The 22,791-nt window shown below is 39.2% G+C and overlaps 1 protein-coding gene across 1 annotated transcript in view; it reads left to right on the top strand.

Moving 5' to 3' along the window:
* Nucleotides 1-22,791, top strand: part of LOC122888217 (polypeptide N-acetylgalactosaminyltransferase 10-like) — a 100,715-nt gene that overhangs the window by 46,825 nt on the left and 31,099 nt on the right. Inside the window, exons 5-6 of the mRNA XM_044222321.1 lie at nt 20,968-21,153; nt 22,151-22,334. Of these exons, the coding sequence (XP_044078256.1) occupies nt 20,968-21,153; nt 22,151-22,334 (370 nt within the window). The remainder of the gene's footprint in view (nt 1-20,967; nt 21,154-22,150; nt 22,335-22,791) is intronic.

The raw sequence follows: 22,791 nt of genomic DNA, 5'->3' as shown, positions 1-22,791 counted from the left end.
GCAGGTGTGAGCAACCAAAAAAGCCTACTTCATTTTCACCGTGATACCTCAAGTGGGTTTCTCTGTAAGATGATTTGCATAGTGTACTGGAAAAGAAAATGGATAGTAGCAATGTAAATTATGCACTATTTGCTGTAATGAGGGAAAATATCAACCACTACCAAAGCCATTAACGGTCATGGGACAGCAGAGGTTCCTGGGGGAAAGTTTATCAGTTATCTGGACAGATTTAAAATTCTTCGTCACATCATCGCAGTGATTGTTGGGGAGACACATGAGTGTGCATACATGCACACGAATCACCAGGGTATTGTAAAATCTGCATATACAGTACATGCAGCAGGTAAGTAACGCTGAGGGACTAAATTTAAGATTAATAATAAGATTATAGAAACCTACAAACACAACCCCAAAATTAATGACATCACACATTTGCTTTGTTTTGGCAGCCAGAAAGGGGCACATACTGAATGACGAGTAAATACAAAGACAGCACACTGGTGCTAATTTACACAGCAATCCATGTGGAAAATGGGAAAAAAAAACTGAATTTAAAAACTAAATTTGGATGAGATGGTGGATGGAGAGATGAGGTCAAACTACTCAGAGGGGGGCTGAAGGAGAGAGAACATCAGAGGTGAACTTCATGTGAGCTGCAGCTCTGCTCTAAAACCCAATGAAGTGGATTATAAAATAAGAGCTACTCTCACTCATGGCACATCCCTGTTTGCCGTTTGTAAGTATCAGACATGTTAAAGATCATCGTAATAAATGGCAGACAGTGACAGGATCAGAAGACAATTACAATCCTTCATCATCACACACTGTAGAGTATGACGTCATCTCCCAACTGTCAGCACCACCTGACCTAGACTGAAACAGACTTGGTCTAACTTGGTCCGATCAGTTGTCATGCCCAAATCATATGTGTAATTGGTTCTGCAATCATAACGTGTCTCCCTGCCATAATCAGATTTCTCTTATCTCGACCTTATATTTATTTTAATTTTTTTCCCCGGAGAATCTGTGCTGACGGCACAGTGAGAGGACAAGCTCTAGTGAAAGTACACAGTTGTTCCTTACAACGAAATGTATCAGATTCTACAAAGAATCAACTCTTCAGCTGTGGAAACTGACTTATTTAAACTTATAGCGGCTACCTTGTGTCAGTTTCAGTTTTAGTTGGACCTTAAATTAAATAGCTTTTAGTTTGAGGATGTATTGCTTTTTGTAAGGATCTTCCCTTTTATTCCAATGCACTGCTGTCACAGCGATATTTTCCCTGTCTGAAGTCTTTGCACATGTGGACATGTAAAAAGACGACTTGAAACCCGTTTACATGTATGCATGACCAAGAAAGCATGTTTCTTGTTTACATGATGTTTAAGAAATCAGGTTAGCCAATTGTAACCCGCTTACTTAAGTTCACGTAAACGCACTGACAAAAGGAAAAAAAAAGTCCCGTTGGCTTTTGCAGGCAGATGTCTTCAGCACAGCCACATGTAGCTGGCAGCAAATTAAAAGACACCTTCAAAGTTGTCATATTGATTAGCACAGTATTTGTAATTAGCAAATTATGCAGTCTGTTTGAAGGAAGCAGTTTCACACATTTTTCTGCACAAGCTGTTCTGTTGCAGAATACTGTTTGGAGAAAATCTCACCTGTGATTTCAAAGTGATGATCATAATTTCCTGTTCCACCCACGAGTGTGCGAAAAAAAACCCTGAAATTACATCCAACGATATTTACATCCATATTCATCTATTTTTCAATAGGTATCACCTTGTTAATGTAAAATGATCTCAATCCCTCCTCGCTCTCTATGTTCATGCCCTTTCTCACTCTACCTCTCTCGCCCACGCTCGCCTCTGTGCTGTCGGAGCAGTTCATTCAGGCAGAACACTGACTCAGATAACATGCAAACACCGAAACCTGCCGTTTTTTCTCCTCTCTTCCACTCATCTTTCTTAATGTCTCTTTTCCTTCCTCCTCTCCTCTCGCTGCTCTTCTCGACTCTTTATTTTTCTGCATGTTCTAATCTCTTTTTGTGTCTCTTTTTTTGTTTCCTTTTTGTCTTTTCTTGATGTCTCTTATCTTTAGCACTTCTGTCTCTTTCTTGACATCTACCCTGTTTCATCTCTTGACGTCTCTTCTTGTTTGTGCTTTCTCACCTTTTAGTGTGTGTGTGTGTGTGTGTGTGTGTGTGTGTATGACCACTGTGGTGTGGTGAGATTTTCTTCTACAGTTTCTGTGCAGAGTTTGAATTGTGTTCTTGATATTTTTGTCTTTCTTTGCTTCTTTATTTTACTTCTCTTCTCAATTGTCTTCTCTTTACCTACTCTCTTTTTCATGGTCTTGGCTCATCTTGACGTCTCGCATGCAAAACGTTCTGTCTTGTTTTATTTGTTACCTCTCCTTAATTTCTTTTATTGTTTTGTCTTTTGTCTTCCCCTTTTCTTGAATTCACTCTTGTCTTGTGGTCATTTAACAAGAAAAAAATGCCAAACATTCCCTTCCAGCTTCTCAAATAACTGATAACAATATATTTGTGAAACTAATAGTTTTGATTAGGATTTCATAACTTTGGTTCTTAAAGAATTGAGAGCATGGTATTTTACAGTTGCAGAATAAACTTGTCATTTCTCAGTGGTGGGTAAACTATGTAATAGAGACTTGGCATACACCGATCCAACTTTTTGTCCCCCAATGTACTTCACCTTTGCGTGGCTCCATCTTTTTTCCTTACAAACCAAAACTAATCTGTTAAACAATATAGCTCCACTGTGAATGCAAAAAATCTGTCAGTAATAAGATGTAGCATCAGGCCGGCACCGGCCTTTAGCAACCTGCTGGTTCACTATCGGCATGCCGCTCAGAATGCAAATGCGAGGGTTTAATGGCAATGAACTAAAGTACAATTGATTCCATGTAGCAGAGTAATGGCAGCTTGTTAACTTTCTCCGTCGACCTGTATTTGTCTGTACCCAATCTGCTTAATGGAGACACTGTTTCGAAATGACCTGAAACGTACAGTATGTTTGGCATATCTGCACTGCTTTTTCTTGTTACTTGTCGGCCAACATATATATACACATACTACATGATAAGCTAAAACTGTCTGACTGTATTGGCCATGCTGATATTTCAGTTGGGCTCTGAAAATGATCATTATTTGCAGCCCAAGTTGTCTTCTGTTCAACACCCCTCCCTCTTTTTTTCTCTTGTCATTTCTTCTGTTCATGGACTGTGTTACACGTGGTTGTGGTGTCTCTTCCGACGAGCAGATCAACAAAGCACCTAAATCTGACTCTGGCTTCAGTGACTGCTGGGACTGTTGGCTGTCATGTTACCGTCCTAACTTCTGCTCTCCCTGCTAATCTCTGCTGCTATTGACCTGGAAAACTTTACTCAGTGGAAGATTGTTGGCAACAGTAAATGTCAGGTTTCAGTGTCAGTCCCTCAATCAAAGAGCAAGTGTTGTTTCTTTTTTATTTTCTATTCCCTCTGACATTGAGCAATCATAAAGACAGAAATCCATCATAGAAAAGGCAGAGGGAACAATTTTTCCTTCCCCAGTAGCCTCAATAGAAAATAATATGACACAGCCACAGCACTTGCTGGGTTTTGAGTAAGGGCCAGGACTGATTTCTATTGCTTAGATACAGTATGTTGCTTCTGGTCCAAATTGAAACCTTTCTTCTCTGGATAAAATGAAATCTCATCACATGAGCGGTCATGGCTTGCCTGAGGTTGATTACAAAGTAGAGTACCACACCTGGTTGATAATGTGAAGAGGAGAAGAGGATGCTGGGAGCTGGGAAACAACCACTGACACTTTAAATTGTTGATAGAGTTTTAAAAAATAGTATCTCTTAACTACCATATTGTAAGTACGCTAAATTATTAAAAACACCCTGAAATAGCCTCTTTACTTCCTTTTGAAGCTGCATTAATCAATATTTTTGTATTGACAATGGATGAAATTACTACATGTAATGTGAAAGGTGTTACTCGTGGTTAGGGCAGTCAATGTAATCGATGACGCTTAAAATGCGTCGACATCGATATTTTTTTTACCAGCACATGGTTTTTCATTGCTTTTCTTCAATATCACTAAGTAATTGCTGCGTCATGATGACAGCGCAGCAGTGGGGGCGTGTTTATTTGTGCCAAAGATGCTCTTTATTGCCAAAGATGCTCTTTATTGTATATGTGTATTATAGTATTTCTGATTCTGATTTAGAACATAACCGCTTTGAAACAATCCGAAAATATCGTTTTACTTCTCTGATTGACCAGCTTTCTCCTACTGGCAGTCCCTTTCCTTATTCATTTTCTATGTCGCTCAACCACAGCGCTCTCTCTCACTCTCACACACACACACACACACAACAAACCAATGGACGCTTCGTGGTATCGTTGTTTTTAAGCATAGACTGCAAACCAGATACTGACGTCGAAGCTGGGTACACGAAATAAACCGAGCGAGGACACAACTGGGAGAGTATCATCGTTTGGTCCATGAACTGGTTTACTGACTTTGGAGCCATTTGACCGGCTTTGTCATGTTGTCCATGTTTGACATTTTGAATTATGCAGTGAGGATGATGTTGCTGCTTTTACGTGACAGTTGCACTTCTGCTTGGACTGATTGGTCAGCCAGCTGCCATATCAGCTCAAAGAGTTATCAGTAATCACTCTCATTGTCTTTTACTAATTCGGGTAAAATATGGCTAGAGTAAAAATTTATATCATTAAGGTTTTTGCTGTGTTATTAAAGATTCCTAAAATACAAAGAAACCACTTTGTTAAAAAATATTTTGTCAGCCAAAGGACAGCTTCATATTTTCCTTTCATATCTCATCTCTGGCATGTTATTGGGCTTCGACGTCTTCACAGCAGAGTTCCATTAAACCAGGGGCAGTGTGAGCCCAGATGTATCCATCATGGTTAACTGTGGTCTGTGACAGAGACAATCCCTCTCTGCAGGACCACTGAGCCACACTGCAGCATCACCTCCTGCGATGGAAACCTGTCACTGACTCCTGATTGATTGTCCAATTATTCAGTCACTGGCCAGTGCCTGATGGGATCAATTAGACAACTGTCTAAAAATATAGAAAATGGGAATATTTCATTTGGGAACACTGAATGTTAATGTGAGAGAAATATTAGAGACAAGATACTAATTTTATTCTCAAATGTTTGTGTTTGGTGAATGGATTCATAACATGACATGTTTTTACTGGCGGTCGTGTTTTGGCAGGAAAAATGAAAGCACAGTTCAGTGTGGAGGCAAGTGATGAATGGGCATGAGCAATAAATGTAGTCATAGAGTGAGAAATGGAGCAATCAAGATGCAGAAACAAGATTCGGGGGGGGGCAGAGAGGTGAGGTGGATGCTTTTAAAGGGGAATTAAGTATTTTATGACTTATCAACCTGTATCAGTGAATAAGGTCTTCATCGACAGTTCTCTGACACATCTAATGGTTACGTGAAATAGACAGAAATGTAAAAGGCACCTTCATAATGGAACGACTACAATAGCTAATTAGAGCAGAGATCCAACAGAAATGTGTAATGAAGAGATCATTTATCTCCACACATTAGTGGCTTTTTTTTTCTTCTTTTAACCTGAGATGGAAAGTGTCTGAGAACTTGAAAAATGTCAATACAGTGATGGTAATATTGTTTCCAGGACAGTCTGGAGCATAAAAGAGAGCGTGTCAGTTCTTGGCAAACGAATAACATTTTAACCAGATTGTCTTACTCACGTTACAGTCTGAGTATGGCTGAGCTGGATTACCAATCTCTAGCAGGACAGGTGAAAAATTCAAATTTGGCAAAATGGCTGTCAGGATGATGAAAACAACCACCCTCCTTTTGATGTTACAGTCCTCTTTTTTCACAATCCTGTAGGCTACCACACATGCTTCGGTCATAAAGTAGATTATCAAAAAAACTCATCAGGGAAATAGGGTTACTGACTACTTGTAGGTTTGAAAAAATATATTCATTGATGGATTTGCTTGCGGGGGTAAAGTAGAGCTGCTTAAATATTTTGCATCAAGTTGAACCTGTTAAACTTTGACCAATAGCAATCTGTCTTGACAGTGCAGTTTGAAGGAACAGAAAGCCAGAGAGTCCTAAACAGAGGACGCTATCGTAGCTTTTTAGCCAATATCGCCTAGCCCGAGTGAAAACATATAACATACGCCTTTAAAAAACAGACTAAACAGGCTGCAGGGCTCATTAAATAGCAAATCAGAGAAAGAGAACAATAGGAGAGGAATGCAGTGTAATAAGAGACAAGAGGAAGTAAGAAAGAGAGACATTCCCTGAGGACAGAGACACCACCGGTCTCAGTGAAACCCGTTATACCTGCTAACCTGCCCTCCTACAGTCCATGATGAGCTTCAGCTGGGTGGGGGAGAGGAGAGTGGTGATGGTGAGGGGAGGTCAGCTCACTCTTCATTAGGCTGTAATTGAATTTCCGCAGCCCGTGCAGGAAGGATGTCCAGCCCTCGCTCTCCCTGCAGGGGAGTGTTGGCTCGCTCCGGCTTCCCAACCTCCCCAATACTGTCAAGGTTAGCTCAGCTAATGGGCTACTTTCTCCACGGACTTCTCTTCTCACCATCTGTCATCTACATGTCTGAACATAGGTACATGACCCACCATGTGATGCTGCTGAAATAGAGTAGAGCAAGATACTAGAGACCCTGTTCGGTACTGCAGTAGACCACCTCTGGCCCTGATAACAGCTGACACGCGTTGTGGCAGTAACTCAACAAAGGACCTGCAGTGTCACAGTGTTAAAGCTGACCAGACAGACCTGGAAGGACATTCATCCATATCTTCCAAAAAATGTATAGGTGGATATCATCAACAAGAATCACAGCAGCAGCAGACCTGTTCAGTAGAAATACACTTAACTGCCTCAGTTTAAATTGTAAATGTCAGGCAAAAAAAGGGTTGGGTAAGGTTTCATGATTTTGATATGACTGAATGTGTCATATGGGTTTATTTTTTAATTGTTATTGATGTTACAGGTGGAATTATGTATGCATATTTTTGCAAGATGAAGCTGCCCTTACAGATTCACTTGTTTCCTATTTCGTTTTTGACATCACTTCACCTTTCTTTAACTGTTCCTGGATAATTCCGGCACTCTGACAAAAGCATTATCTTGTGGTTAAAAGTTCCCATCATTTTCTTGAGTGTGTATGATGGCCATGAATGGTTAAACCTGCTCTGCTACGATGTTAGTTTAATTAAGTTGTTGATCTACAGGTAATAATGGGCACAGTTTGATCTGTGTGTTCCAAAATTGGTTGTTGTATCCCTCATCTAGGGATCACAATACAACACCTATCACATAAATCTACCAAGATCCACCTCTCATTTCATGTTTCGTGCTCAAGCGACTGGTTGTGGCTCACTTGTCTTTTTTTCACATGTCTCTGTCTTGTTCCATTTGTTTTCTTTTCTTTTCGACTTTTTTTTTTCTTGTGATCATCTTTAGTCCTGAAATGACATTTTGATTAAGCGAAGGACAGATAAGATTAACCGTAGTATTCATTCATGAATGGTAAATGGCTACATTTATATGGTGCTTTTATCCAAAGCGCTTTACAGGGTTTTTGTCACTCATTCACGCATGCACGCACGTAGTCACACACCGATGGCAGCGAGCTGCCATACAGGGTGCTGTCCAGCCATCAGGAGCAATTTGGGGTTCATTGTACGCTTTGAATATTGTGTCCTTTCGAATGTTTTTGCTCAAGCACAATAATGCCTTTTTCAGAGTCTATTAAATAGCATTTTAAGTTATTGCTTTAAATGGAAAGCAAGTGCTGAAAGTGAGTTTTGTGCTCCTGCTATATTTATGTATGGACATATTGGAAAGGGCAGTCCCACTCATTCTGTAGGGTCAGGGTTTCACTTTTTATGCTCACTTTGCGTGTTCGAAGCACCAGAGAGACATATATTGTAACACTGTTTCACTGCATTGGGGAACATTTTTCTCTTTACTCTTCTCTGCCTCGCTCTCCAGCCGTGTCCTGGTTTAATTTTTGTTAGCTAATTTTGCTTCCTCTAATAAAGCTGATTTCAGGGCCAGGGGGTAAAAGGTGGTGTTTCTACACGAGAGGCAGCACGAAGCAGTTGAGCACGTTATCATGTTTTAGCAAGTGTTTATTTTTTCCCCTCCTTTTTAATTGGAGTGTACTTTGGAGATGAGAGCTGTTCTCCAGGGAGGCCGACTTCATTAGCACCTGTAAGTGTCCAGGCATGTTAGCAGAAAGGCAGAGATTGAGAGAGAAATGCATATTGGGAGAGTTGTCTTTAATAAATGCTGTGTCACAAACTATTTGGCTGTGATATCACAAACTGAGTCAAATGTTACCTAATCTTCCACCTCCTCTGCCCAGACAAAACATGTGTGCCTCAATTAATGTAGTGCTTTGAAGTCATTTTCAAGTTGTAAACTTAAACCTTAAATCCGGTTGTAACTGTCGTTTTAACACATAGGACAAACACAAATTCACAAAACGAGACATGCTCTTTGTTTTGTCTTGTTTCCATAAAGAAATTATTATTATTATTATTATTATTATTATTATTTCTGTTTAATTGAAGTTTAAATTGAGAATTGGAGCTGCTTCCCAAGAAGGGTCATTAGCTTCTGTAATAGTGGAAGTAACTGGCATCCTGCCAGCTTAATGGGGGCAACCAAAACAATCATTAACGCAAGTTAACCATTAAGCACAAGGCAAAAGAGAAGAGGAGGAAAAAGGAAAAGAAATGGAGGAAATGAGAGATGGTGAGAGGAATGGCCAATAAGAGACAGGGTGGTTTGAGCTAAAGACTTGTTCTTATGTTTTAATAGCCTTCCTGGAGAGCAGAGATGCCATTTTTGGCTGTTGAGCAAGTTGAAAGAAGCAACTCTATAGGATGGTAGAATAGTGGATCGGGACACATTAGAAAATACCTGCACGTTGACTGGTGTTTTATTAATCAGGATGCATGTTGGTGTCACACTTGCTGCATGTCTCCTGATCTGCAGTAATAAGACTGTCACAAACAAATTATGAGCATGAAACAGCACTTGAATGCACACCAAGCCGCCTTATCCTGCTTTTCCTTCCTTTTCTTCTTCTCTGTGCTTGTTTTCTTCTCCTTTTCATTTCCCTTCTTTGTTCCTTTTTCTTACCTTTATTTTCCTCTTGTGTTTGTAGATTTATTTTTTACCGTAAATCAAGAATGGATGACCATATTTCACAGTTGGTCGGACACTGAATTGGTGACCCATTTGACTCAAAGGTCACTGTGACCTCAAAATGACCTTGACAAACATGTTTTTGGCCATAACTCAAGTTTTGATGCGGTAATTATGAAACACAGATGTTAATGGGATACAACGATGAAGTTATGACATTTTGTACTCAGAAGGTCAAAGGTCAACTTCAGTGTGACATCATAATGTCCTGGAAAAACACTTTTTTGGCCATTATTCAACACCATAACTCAGGAACCTACAGCTCATAGAGAGGCTTCGCATCTAAAAACTACAGGAGAAAACAAAAGCAGCACATTTTGTGTAGCTATACTCTATAAGAATCATAGTAATCAAGTGCATGTGTACCTGTGTAACCAATACATTTATGATAATCCTTCATTAGTCAGTTCAACAATGTGTATTCATACATATGTATCATCAATATTGATAACTTCTATTTAGCCAAAAAATATACTTTATACCTTTTTTATTCAATTCCAATTCACTACATATATTATGAGTCTGGACAGACATGGATGTAAACTGCAGCTTGACTGGTTGGTGGAGGCATACATCCGCAGGCCGGTAATTCTAGTTTCTTATCATTTCTTTTGTTTTGGCTTGTGCATCTTATAATAAATTCAATGAATAAATACATTTAAAGAATAAAAGCCAAAGGGGATTTGATTATCTGAGCAGGTTTTGAGTTCAGAATTGATAAGAACTCAGAAATAAACTTTCTAACATCAAATATGTGGTATATCTTAGTTACAAATCTCTCACTGTTAAAAAGATACTGGAGGTAAGCCTTAAGTCCAGAGGTAGGTTCCCTCCAAAATGCATGAAAATGCATGAAAAATGTCACCAATATAAAACAAAAAAATTCTAATGAAGAAATGAGTCACGATTCACACCTGCTTCAGCATTTCTTTTCCTTCTGACTTCGTCAACATTGTTGTCAGAGCCATATGTTGGGTCACTTATTCAAACAGGGTAGTGGAAGATTTCCTATACTGATACTTGTTTCATGTAAAAGGTTGGAAATATGTCATTATTTCTAGATGATCCATTTGGAGCCCCTCCATGCTGATAATAGAGTACTTAAGAACATCATGCTTAGATTGACAACAGCTTGACAGGTCTTCTTTTCACGGGGTCATGTGGATTTTGACACCTAAAAATGGGATCATGGGCGAGAAACGTTGTTAAAAGCTCTTCCTCTCATAGCAGAAGCTAGACGACAGTATCTGTAAGAAAACTTGCAGGTCCGAGCTGGCAGGCTGCAGTTCAGACTATGACTCTCTCAAGGACTAACAATCCCCATGGGGATATTTTTACAGCAGTTGACAGCGGCAGTACGAGAGCCGCTCGACAGGATGAGGCTCGGAGATTTAGAGTGAACACATCGGTGCTGCCGTGTTAACAGTGACTCTATCTCCTTTGCTGTTACGGTTCTGTTTTTATGAAGCCAGTTTTGCCTCTACTTTTCCTCTGTCGAGTCACTGCTTCTGCTTCATTTTATTCTCCTTTTTTTATAATGTTACCATTCCTTATTTGCAGGCAAATGGCAAATTCTTAGATGCACTTTACACCTGGCATTGGACTGGGTTTTAGGTCAATCCTTGCATTACCTTTCTGATATGCATAACAGTAGATATTTGACACCTTCTGCTGGGATAAGACTACTTGATATGTTTGTCTTCCGAGATTGCAACTGTGCCAGATTAGGTGATCATAGTCATACATTCTTGCATGACTTGGCTGAGAGACATGGTAGACTACACATTGCTGTCTTTCACGACTTGTGTGATAGGTGGTCAACAAAATGGCGGGTACTGACGTTACTATTCCACCTGACGGCACCAACAGCAAATCTTTACGTATGTAATGACATTGTTAGGAATGAGGGTGAAAGAAGCACTGACTAAATATTTTGAGGAAGGTGTAGAACGTCAACTATTGGTCAAAGGATTTAAAACAGAAATTTGACACATAGCCCTGAATCCAGCAGGTTCTTGCCTTCTTGCCCAGCAGTATATTCCTTCTGGTTTGAATGCAAGAACCAGATTCCTGAAAATAACATGCAATAACATGAAACAGTGAACTGTTGTTCCTTGAAAATGTACCACTCGATAACCTTCTAAAGCAAATGAGCTTCTTGTACATAGTGATTGATTACCTTTACGGACTAAACTACTGATAGAAATGAGAGAGAACTGGAGGACAATGATTAACTTTTACAGCCTTTAATCATCTTTTAAATGTTAGTATGTTTGCACAAGAAACAAGCTCAGAGTGTTCCAGTTCATTCTCCGTTAATGTTTTATTTATTAATTTTTTTGCCCGAGATGAACCCAATACAGATGTTCCTTGCTGGAGGAAGAAACAAATGAACTATGGTAAACCTCTAGTATTCCAAATCGGAAGTCTTAAAAGTTGTTCTTCACGGTGCACCCTGGTGGCCATTAACGTCCCGGTTTGAGTGCAGCTGGGGAACTTTGTTGCATGTCATTCCCCATCTCTCTCTTCAGTCATGCCCCGTCATCTCTCCATTGTTGCTGTCTAATAAATTCATAAAATGCCCCAAAAAATAAATATGTAAAAAAAGTTGTTTTTCACTGTCCTGTTCAATGGTTGAGAATAAGCAGAGAATGTATGGCAAAACTGATTTAAAGATTCATATTTATAATTGTGGTACATGTAAATCAATCTTGATTCATTGAAAAATGTAACCTTCAAGTTTAAATATGCAGCAGAAATACAGCTGCCTCGATATAGATGTTAGTGTTGTGGTTGTACTGTGAAGCAGTAGCGCGTGTGCCTGTGCTGTAAATGTGTGACAGTGCTTGAAGCCAGAGACATGAAATTGTCCATCCTCTCCTCTTGCTTATCAAAATGCTGCTTTCATCATTTTATGACGTGACAGCAAAGTGCACATCTGTAATACATCTCTTATCGTTGCCTCAGTAGCTATTTAAGCTGTGTGTATTTTGTGTGAAAGGGGAATAGACTGGCTTATATCATCACACACATCCCATCTTTTTTTTTTTCTTCTTTTTTTTTAATGACTGTTGCAAAAAAGCAGCCTCAAATGTTCCCAGCCTGGCACGGATGTGTGATGGAGTTCACAGGAGCAGCCGAATATTTTGGAGGAATGAATTAGCAGCTTGGCTCTTTGGTGCTGTGCCAAGACTTCTGGGAAGTAATCCAGCACCTTGGAAAGACAAAGATTTGGATGCCATATTGGATCAACTGTAATTTGAGGTTAATTGAATTGAAAATCCCCCCTTGCCTCACTCCAAAAAATCAGAATCAGAAATACTTTATTGATCCCCGAGGGGAAACTCTTTCGTCACAGCTGCTCACTGTCACGTCAGTGCACACAGGAATAGAAGGAATCAAAATATAATACACTATAATACAGCTACGATAAATTAAGTACAAAGTGGATATAAAGTATAAACGCTAAAATAAGTGTAAGTACAAAAGTGGATTTACAGGTTGATAAGTATAGTACGGTATAATACAATGTAATAATATAAGTAATAAGTAATCATAGTCAATAATGAGTACTGTCAAGTTACGTGTAGCAGATTAACCAGATTATTAGATGGTGGATATTGCACAGCAGTAATATAAGTATGAATAAATATCAATAATAGGGAATATTAAACAGAAAACAGAGTATATTGCATAATATTTCAAGTATTGCATTGATGTTAGAGGGAGATGGCCAGAGGCAGGAATGACTTCCTGTGGCGCTCTGTGGTGCATTTTGGGGGGATGAGTCTTTCGCTGAAGGAACATCTGAAAAACATCTGCAGTAGGGAATGAAGAACTGTATGTATGAAAGAAAATACAGTATATGTTGTATGTTTTATGCAGCTGGTCTCTGAACAAAAATAAACAGTGTGATAATGGTAAATTATCATCAAATGGATATATTTCCCTTGTTGAATACTGAGCACTGCTGGCCACACAGCGCTGTGACTTCTTCTTTGCTTAGTTTTAGTGTTTGTGACTGAATTCTAATTAATGGCTCAGAAGAAGATGCAATGCTTTCCTGCAGCAGAAATAGATGGAGGGAAGTTCGGCTGTTTGGTAAAAAGGGTCTACGAAGGTGACCCACGCATCGATGATGTCTGAGCCCTCATCATGTCCTGGACTCACATTCTAATAATGACTAATGTGTTTGCAGACATCAGCCTGCTCTCGTTTGGGTGATTTATAGCCTCACTAATTTTCAGTAAACCAGAGGAGCCGAATTCCAATTTATTCAGGTCAAATTAACCATTCATAATTAGACGCGGTAACCTTTCCCGCTCCCCTCTCCTTCGCTGAATGTGCTGTTCATGCAATGCAAATGTTCATTGTTTAATCTCACTGGCTATCATTAGGAAGGTTATGTAAGAATCATCCCATGCAGGGCAAAAGTTTAGCCTGAATGAATCTCATAATGGGTAATAGCAAATGGGCTGATTTATTGCCATATTATGAAGGTAAACGCTCTCCCTTTCCTCTAAGGGTGGCACCAACCCTGTGGAGCCCCTCAGTCTGTGTTTCAGTGTCGAAAACATGCAGCACAAATTAATTCTGTGATGTCTTTTTAATATAAAATAATTCGAGATTAGTCATTTATAGGTGAATTACTTTTTTTTTTTTTTTTTTACTTGACTTTGTTTATCTGGGATGATGCATAATTATTGACATCATTATGATGAAAATGTGCCAGATTTTCCCAAATGGACATAGTTCAGTCATCAGTCATTGGGCAGGTTGATGTTGTAAGTTCAAACAGAAACTATCACTAAAGCACATGGTGGATACAGTCTAAACGTTATAAAAAACCGTATACTAAAGCAGTCATATAGCAGCACATATGATCATTACTTACAATAAATGAGAATTAACATTCAAAGGAAAACAGAATACATCACTAAAAGCAAATAAAAGAGGCACAGTAAAGCAAGCCAATAAAACAAACCAGTATAACACATCAGATATAGTAGGCAGATTTCGAACAGACTTAATAACAGTACGTATTATTGCACTGTGTACGTTTAAATGTACATTGCAGTCAGAAAGTATAAATAATGTATGCCCTAATACTTTCTATTTGCACTGATCTGAAACTAAATTATGGTATAAATCATGAGACAATGTAAATTTGTCAGCCATCAGAGATTATGCCGTACATTTTATACCGTGGGGACTCATCCCTTCACAGTTCTGGTTTTATTTGACCATTGTAGGCAATGTTGCAGATCAATGAGCAGGATCATTTTATAGCATTATTGGATTTTTGTATTATTTTGTATCAAAGTGATGAAGTATGTGTCATTGTATTTATTTTGCTGGATTAGCCAAAAGCAGACATTCTCATCTGGTTATTTTATCCATAAACACTGTTTCAACTGAATGTCAGCAAAATATATCATGATATATAATGATATTGCAGTAATACTTTAACCCTCCTTTTCAGCATTTGCAGTATATAAACATACGTTTGTTTATAGCATGCTATAATGTAATTGTAAGCAGATAAAAGTGTTTATTAATAGATTTGTCAACTCCTTCTATGGGCACCCATAAGTGGAGGCTGATGAAAAAACAGATAATGAATGACAGTATAGTAAAACTCACTTGTGATAATATGAAACATGTCTTCATAGGAGAAGTTATAATTGCTGAATAGTGTGCATTAGTGAACACTTACAAATGGCCTTGTGTCGGTATACAATTACATTATAGTGTTTTATAAACCATTTATTGAATGTTTATATAGTGCTTATAATATAATATATATAATATAACTGATCTAATTACTTTCTTGCCCCTTAAATTGGGGCTACAGTTCCTACAATGTCCATCTGATGTAGATGTAAACACCCTCAAATCAAAGCTGAATGTCAGCTCTTTATCCTAGTTTATCTCAAATATGTCACTGTTCTTATACTTTCTGACTGCACTGTATGTTAATGTCACAAGCAGATTTGATTATCGCTTTGGTAAATAATCCATCACGTGGCTTTAAAGCAAAGCTTTTGGCAATAACTTTAACACATGGAGCACAGGTTAATTTGAGCCAGACCACTTCAGACAGGCTGCATCCCAAATGGGGCTTTCAGGATTAGCAGAGGCCTGGGTGACACTTTGATAGACAGCTCTCCTCACTCTGGTCTTGATTACTGCTCTCTTCTAATTTGGTTTGCTCTGCTTTAATAGTTTCTGGTCAGATCTGGTCCGAGGTTTGGACTGGCTTGTCCGGGGAAGTAATGGTGGGTTTTGATGCTGTTTGACTTAAGGAGATGGGCTGTCATTTACTCAGGCTCATTAAAAAATAAATCACAGGAGAAAGGATAGAAGGATGGAGGGAGATTGTGAGAGGGTAGAGAGACAGATCTGAGGAGCTGCTGGCTTCAGGTTTGTTGGTTTTGGCTAGTCCTGCTGTCTTCAATGTCTCAGCTGTCCGTTGGGATCAGGAATGCCTCCCCAAGAGGCAGCTGCTGCCAAACAGCATCAAAACAGAAGGAAGAGTTGAATGAGGGAGGGAAGATGAAGAGAGGGAACAAAGGAGGGCCAAAAAGGAAAACAAGAATGAAGCAGGAAGGAAACAGACTGCAGAGATAAAGACATCCTGTCTGCCATTTTAGCAGCTGCACTTTATCCTGTGAAGGTTTGCTGCCTTTCCATCCTCTCGTCTGATATTCACAATCCAATTAGTGAATTAGTGGTTGTGTTGGGGGTTTCCTCAGTGACAGTGGCCTTGTAAGAACTGCTATCAATGAGGGATTCTGACAGAGGCAATATTTTATTAATGTCTGGCCTGTCTGCCTGTATTCTGCATATAATGGCCCTTTTTGTCAGGCCTTACAAACTTTTCTTGTGTTGAAGTTCAGAGTCAGATGCAGAAAAGATGAAGAAACAAAATACAGTTAACGGGAAGATGAAAACCATTCACTACTCTTATTGTTGAAATTGCACTGATGGATGGCCATAAAAGTTAAAAGATGCATCGTTTTGAATCACATTTCCTTTACAAGGTTATGGCTTCCGTTGCATTCAACAACAGGGCTGCTGCTAGTGAAAATGTATGTGTGCAATCATGGTATTTTTACAACAATTTACCTGCATGAGTCAGCAAAATGAGAGATGGCCTGAAAGGCATCAAAATGTCACTGTGCTGCAGGTTGCACAGGTAGAGGATTGATGGGAAAATGCTGCCACTTCCACATTGTCTGACATGACTTTGAAGAGCAATTATTAAATTGGTAACCCCATTTATTTTTATTATTATGAACAAGAGAAGAGACTAAAACCAACACAGCATTTATCCTGCTAACAAGTGTAAGGCTGTGTATTGTGTGGAACTTTTCAGTCCTAGTGCCGATACCATATCTGAGTTTTGGCCCTGTTACCAAAACCATACATTTTTAGATACCCTACTTTGAGGAATATAAAATGTAAAGAAACCAACCTTCTCCAATGTTAAATGTCTAAACACAAGTATTTGGCCTATAATGTACATATATATCAAAACAAAATTGACTTAAATGAGGAACTATGTGATCAAAGAATCTGACCGGACATTTGATGCCAGCCTTCATTACTTTACAGTTTCCATTACTCTATGTTATGTACATGTTTCGATCAGTACCAAAACAAGTATTGAAGTTCAATACCCAGCCCTAAACAAGTCTTTGTAACTAAAAGGTGATATAGCATATGCCTTCATACACTGTTGTCGAGAAATGATTGATAACAATGAAGGAACATGTCACTCAATGAAACTGCATGACTCATTCATGTCCTTTAAATAGTTTGGGGCAAAACTGGCTGATGGCTGTTTAGTGGTATATTTCTTAAGACAAATATAAAATAGCACCAGTCTTACCCTTTAATTTGTGGGATAATTATGTAGAAAATGGGTATTCTAAAAACAAGTATCAGTGCACTAACAGTGACATTCAGACACATTTTTGTGAGGCAGTTTGTATGTGTGATGGAGCTGGAGTGTGAGCCTCTATACAGTCACTGTACACATACTGTTTGTGTTCAAGTAGACATACTGAAATAAACACTACTGAATCATGTCTCTCTGGTGGAGATGACCATTTAAGCATCATATTTTGGGTGTCTCATTTTTCACATGCATCTGTTGTGTGTGTACTGAAGGTGGACAACATTATCTGGAACCATTCTTGCACAGTTGGTTTGTGCCATATGGTATTTTATCAAGACTTCCTCCAATCAAGATGGCATTAATGAATTTCAGCACCATGTTGAGGACTGAAATAGAAATTGAAAAACAGGGAGATGATTGGTGGTATTAGACAGATGCCTTTACACACATCTGCGATACATAGGTAGTTTAATAGATAATAATAAACTTTATCTTGCACCTTTCCAAAACAAGGTTTACAAGGTGCTTTACAGGGTAAAAACAACAAACATCAGGAATCATGAAAGCGTTCAACATAAAAACACTAAGAACAATAGCACCATCAATAAAATAATACATAGAGTAAGCAATAAAACACAGTAATAAAACATAACAATAAAAAATAAAACAAAATAAACAAATGGTTTGGGAAGGTAAGTTAGAGGATCACAGGAAGGCTAGACTATAAAAGTGTGTTTTAATAAGAGACTTAAATGAAGAGATAGACTTAGCCATCCTAGTCTCTTCTGGAAGCTTGTTCCAAAGTCTGGGGACCCTTTTGGCAAACGCTCTGTCAACTTTGTTTTTTAGTCTGGAATTAGGCACCACCAGGAGAGCAGGGCCTGTGACGTCACATGGGCAGTTAAAAGGTCAGAAATAAAGCTTGGGGCCAAAACAATCCGGGCTTTAAAAGTGATAAGTAAACTCAACTCTAAAACTAACAGGCAGCCAGTGCAAAGATGACAGGTGTAATGTGCTCTCGTTTTCTGGTACCTGTTAAAATCCTGGTGGCTGCATTTTGGATTACTTGTAGAGATGAGAGAGACTTTTTGCTGCAGACAGAGAAAAGGTAGTTGCAAAGCCATGATGAAATAAAAGCATGAATGACTGTTTCAAGATTTTTGGTAGACAGGAATGGCTTAATTTTAGAAATGCTCCTAAGTTGAAAAAGCAAGACTGTATGACAGATTTGATATGGCTGTTCAAAGGGGGTGGAGGTTGCTGTCAATTAAAACCCCAATGTTGTGTTACTGCGGAGTAATAAAATAGGAGTATGAATTTTGTAATTTGAGTGTTGGAGGAATCACTGCCAAATAAAAGAATCTTAGTCTTTTTAGACTTGAGCTGAAGGAAATTTTGAGCCATCCATTTATGAATGTCCCGAAGACAGTTTATAAGTGAAAATATTTCATTGAAGTTATTGGTGTCACAGCTAAGATAAACCTGGTTATCGTCTGCATAAAAATGGAAACTGATGTTGCGCGATCTTATGAGATGTCCCAATGGCAGTATGTAAACGGTGAACAGAATCGGGCCAAGCGCCGAACCTTGAGGAACCCCGATACAGCTTAGAGGTGGAAGACCTAGACTCAACAATACCAATACAGAAAGTCCTATCTGTGAGGTAGGACTTAAACCATTCAAGGGCCGTGCCACTAATGTCCACCCATTGCTCTAAACTACAGAGGACAAGTTGGTGTGATCAACTGTGTCAAAAACTGCACTGAGATCTAGGAGTACTACAATGGAGAGATGTCCAGCATCAGCAGCTAAAAGCAAGTAATTCATGAACTTAACAACGGCAGTTTCTGTACTGTGGTGAGCTCTAAAAGCTGATTGGAAATATTCAAATGTTGAATTGTCATGCATAAACGCTAAAAGGTGATTTGCAACAATCTTCTCCAGGACTTTGGAAGTTTAGAGATACAGTGGTTTGGAAGTTTAGAGATACAGTGGTGTGCAAAAGTGTTTGCCCCCTTCCTGATTTCTTATTTTTTTGCATGTTTGTCACACTTTAATGTTTCAGATCATCAAACAGATTTAAATATTAGTCACAGATAACACAAGTAAACACAAAATGCAGATTTTAAATGAAGGTTGTTATTATTAAGTGGGAAAAAAATCCAAACCTACATGGCCCTGTGTGAAAAAGTGATTGCCCCCTAAACCTAATAACTGGTTGGGCCACCCTTATCAGCAACAACTGCAATCAAGCGTTTGTGATAACTTTCAATGGGTCTTTTACAGCGCTGTGGAGGAATTTTGGCCCACTCATCTTTGCGTATGAGTGGGCCACTGTATATCTAAAATTGTTGAAATCATTTGAATTGAGTCCGGGTTTCTTCAGCAGGGGTTGAACAAGAGCATTGTTGTCTAAAACAACAAATTGTTAAAAACTTTATTTTTTAAATCGAGGGTGGAGAATCCAGAGGACAGAAGGAGGGGTTCATTTTGTTAACAATTTCTAACAGTATAGATGGAGAGACAGGGTTTAAGAGAGCAAAGCAAGTAGTAGGCCAAGCGGGTAAACAAACTGACGGGGGATCTACAGGTAAGGTAAAACTCAATGAGTAAAGAAGTTTAAGAGCTCATTGCAGGTTTCAGGAGTAGCATCTACAGAAGGGACAGGTGGAGCATCAGTGGCACAGCTTACAATGTTAAAAAGCACCTTGGGATTAGAAAAACTGGGTTGTTGATCTGTTTCATGGTGTTTTTCTGTGATGGTTGACAGTGTTTCAGATTTGGACACATTGTCAGTAGACAGACAGCGAATGAAACATGGCCTTGACTCTGGCTCCTTTTTTTTATTGACCTGTCAGAACTTACTTGACGTTTGAGCAGAAAGATTTACAGGCTCCATTTAGGGCAGAATTGATTTCTGTCGAAGGCCGCTCTGAGGAAAGATTGAAGAAAAATGTGTATGTATAGCCATCTCTTTGATTGATGCTTTCTTTCAATGTTTGGTTTGCCTTTTTCTGTATCTTTGTATTTTTTCACCTTCCAGTATATTCCAGTATATTTGCTGTTTTAGCAGAAGAAGCTGACCATTTTTCTTCCTCTCTCTTGAGATTTAATGTATCACTGCAGCTTGAGAACGACTCAAAATCAGTTTTCATCTTAACGCTGGCACAACTGTCATGTGTTGCACCAACAACTCCGACTTTCTGCATTGTGTGATTTACTAACTGACACTAAACTGAACAGATTATTGGAGGACGCAGTATATGTAATTCCCTCATAGGGCATTATGGATTTTGTTTGGTAAAATGTTGAACATCATTGCAATTTAGGAACAATGCTGTTTTGGGGTTTTTTTGCCAAAAGGCTTTATGAGCGCACATGTTAGGAGGGGCTGATTTAATTCCTTTTTCATTCCTCATAGTTGGATTCTTTCCCTTTAGGGTAACATTCTGTCTAATGACGGTAATGCGGTAAAGATATTAAAAAAAGTCTGTGTGTGTGCAGAAAAGTAAGTGAAAATATAAAGTCTATCCCAGTATGAGTGAGAGTGGGTTATGATGTAGAGGCCTAAAGGGAAACATTTCAGTCTGGATCATGTGGCATAGGCAGATGTCTTGTTTGATGGTGACAGCTAGTTTTGTTTTGATCTTTTTTGTAAGAGAGCATATTAGGGAGGCTTTGCCATTTGTGGACAAGGGGTTTTATCCTGCTCTTTAGGTGACATCAGTACAATTTTAATTGAATTGACCATTCTGATCACTGTTTTCTCTGTCTCAATCTCTGCAGAGCACCTCAAAGTGGCACTAGAGGAGTACATGGTACGGTTGCCGAAGGTTCGCATCCTGCGTACGAAGAAACGGGAGGGGCTGATCAGGACTCGCCTGCTTGGAGCCGCCGCCGCTAAAGGAGAAGTCATCACCTTCCTGGATTCCCACTGTGAATCCAATGTCAATTGGCTGCCTCCGCTGCTGGGTGAGGAACAAACGCACACAACTCATGAGCATTACATGCTTACACTCTACCTTTCCCCCTAACATGAACCTAATGCTTATTCTAATCTGAACCCTACACCCAAGTCATAATCTCAATGAAGCTGTCGAACATGTGAAGCGCAGCATATGTATATATTTTTTGCAATAAAGTCTTGATAAAAGTCTAAAACTCACAAAGATCCAAGTACAAAGCATATCTCACATACATAAATAGTCTTTATACCTCACTGGGTGAAGGACACATTGCTCATCTACAGTGTGTTTAGACTGTAGAAAAACATGGCTCTGCCATCTGTTAAGTCGGTCTTCTTTTCTCTTTCTTCTTTTTTTCTTCCGGAGTTTACATGTTTCGCAGACAGTTCATGACAAAATATAAACATCACATAACACACATTTTGGAGTAGGTGGAAGTTACGAAATGCAGTTAGCAGTCATCCCTCATGCCAAGCAGCACCCACTGCCACACATAGTCAGCACCCACTGACTAATCTAATTAATTTGATTATTAAAAAATTGGGTAACATGGTGGAGCCTGGCTGTAGCTGAGTAGAACTGACTACAGTGGACTGTTACACCTATCAATGAAGCAAGTAAAACATTCAGTGGTTCCCAACCTGGGGGTCAGGACCTCTCTGAAATATATCTGAATGGTTGCGAGATGATTAACAGGATACAGGAAAATAAAGTATAATGTAAAATTTCTTATACACAAAATCATATGTTGAAGAAATGCTATATTATACCTTTCTTTTACTGGTGTCTTCTACCTCATCGAGACTCTAAAAACTATTAGAATGATACATGCTTTGGTTGAACTGTTCACAGCTCACAGACATCTGCAATCTGTAAAGAGAAGTTGTGAGTAGACATTGCTTGGCTATAGAAGGTCTAAAGCCAGAAAGCTTGAAAAACTTTTCTACACCATCTATTGTCATTAACTGTCTACCAACCTGTCTGCCTCCCTCTGTGTCTCTCAGACCGAATTGCGCAGAACAGGAAGACCATTGTGTGTCCGATGATCGACGTGATCGACCACGACAACTTTGGCTATGAGACGCAGGCTGGGGACGCCATGCGAGGGGCATTTGACTGGGAAATGTACTACAAACGGATACCCATCCCTACAGAGCTGCAGAAGGACGACCCCAGTGAACCGTTTGAGTGAGTGCAGTTATTTTTGGCACATTTGACATTTGCTAGAGGATTTTATGCCGATTATCTTAGGGCATTAACATGGTGCACGCAAGTACACAAATGCAGACACTTCGAGCTACTCAAGATCGATTTCATACACTGTTGCAAAATCTCAACATAATACAAGCGCGAGCTGCAGTCTGAATGTTGGAGCTAGGGGCGCTAGAGCATGAAACAACAAGAGAAAGCTGACCCCTTTTGTTTGGGTTCACTTCGGCTCAACCATGGCTGACAAAGCTCTAGCTGAACATGTCTGTATCATGGATGCATTAAGGAGAACTGTATGCAGAAGGATATTTATGACACTTTGCCACCTCTTCATTAAGACAGGAAGGCAATTGAAAACGTATATACTGTGGTCATGGAAACACTCTGATTAGCTTTATATTGGCCCCATGGGGACTGACGTTTCTTTACTTCCATC

This window comes from Siniperca chuatsi, linkage group LG14 (genome assembly GCF_020085105.1).
Source record: "Siniperca chuatsi isolate FFG_IHB_CAS linkage group LG14, ASM2008510v1, whole genome shotgun sequence".
In the NCBI taxonomy this organism is placed as follows: domain Eukaryota; kingdom Metazoa; phylum Chordata; class Actinopteri; order Centrarchiformes; family Sinipercidae; genus Siniperca; species Siniperca chuatsi.
Note: the sequence above shows the minus strand (reverse complement) of the source record. Positions and strands in the feature narration are given on the sequence as shown.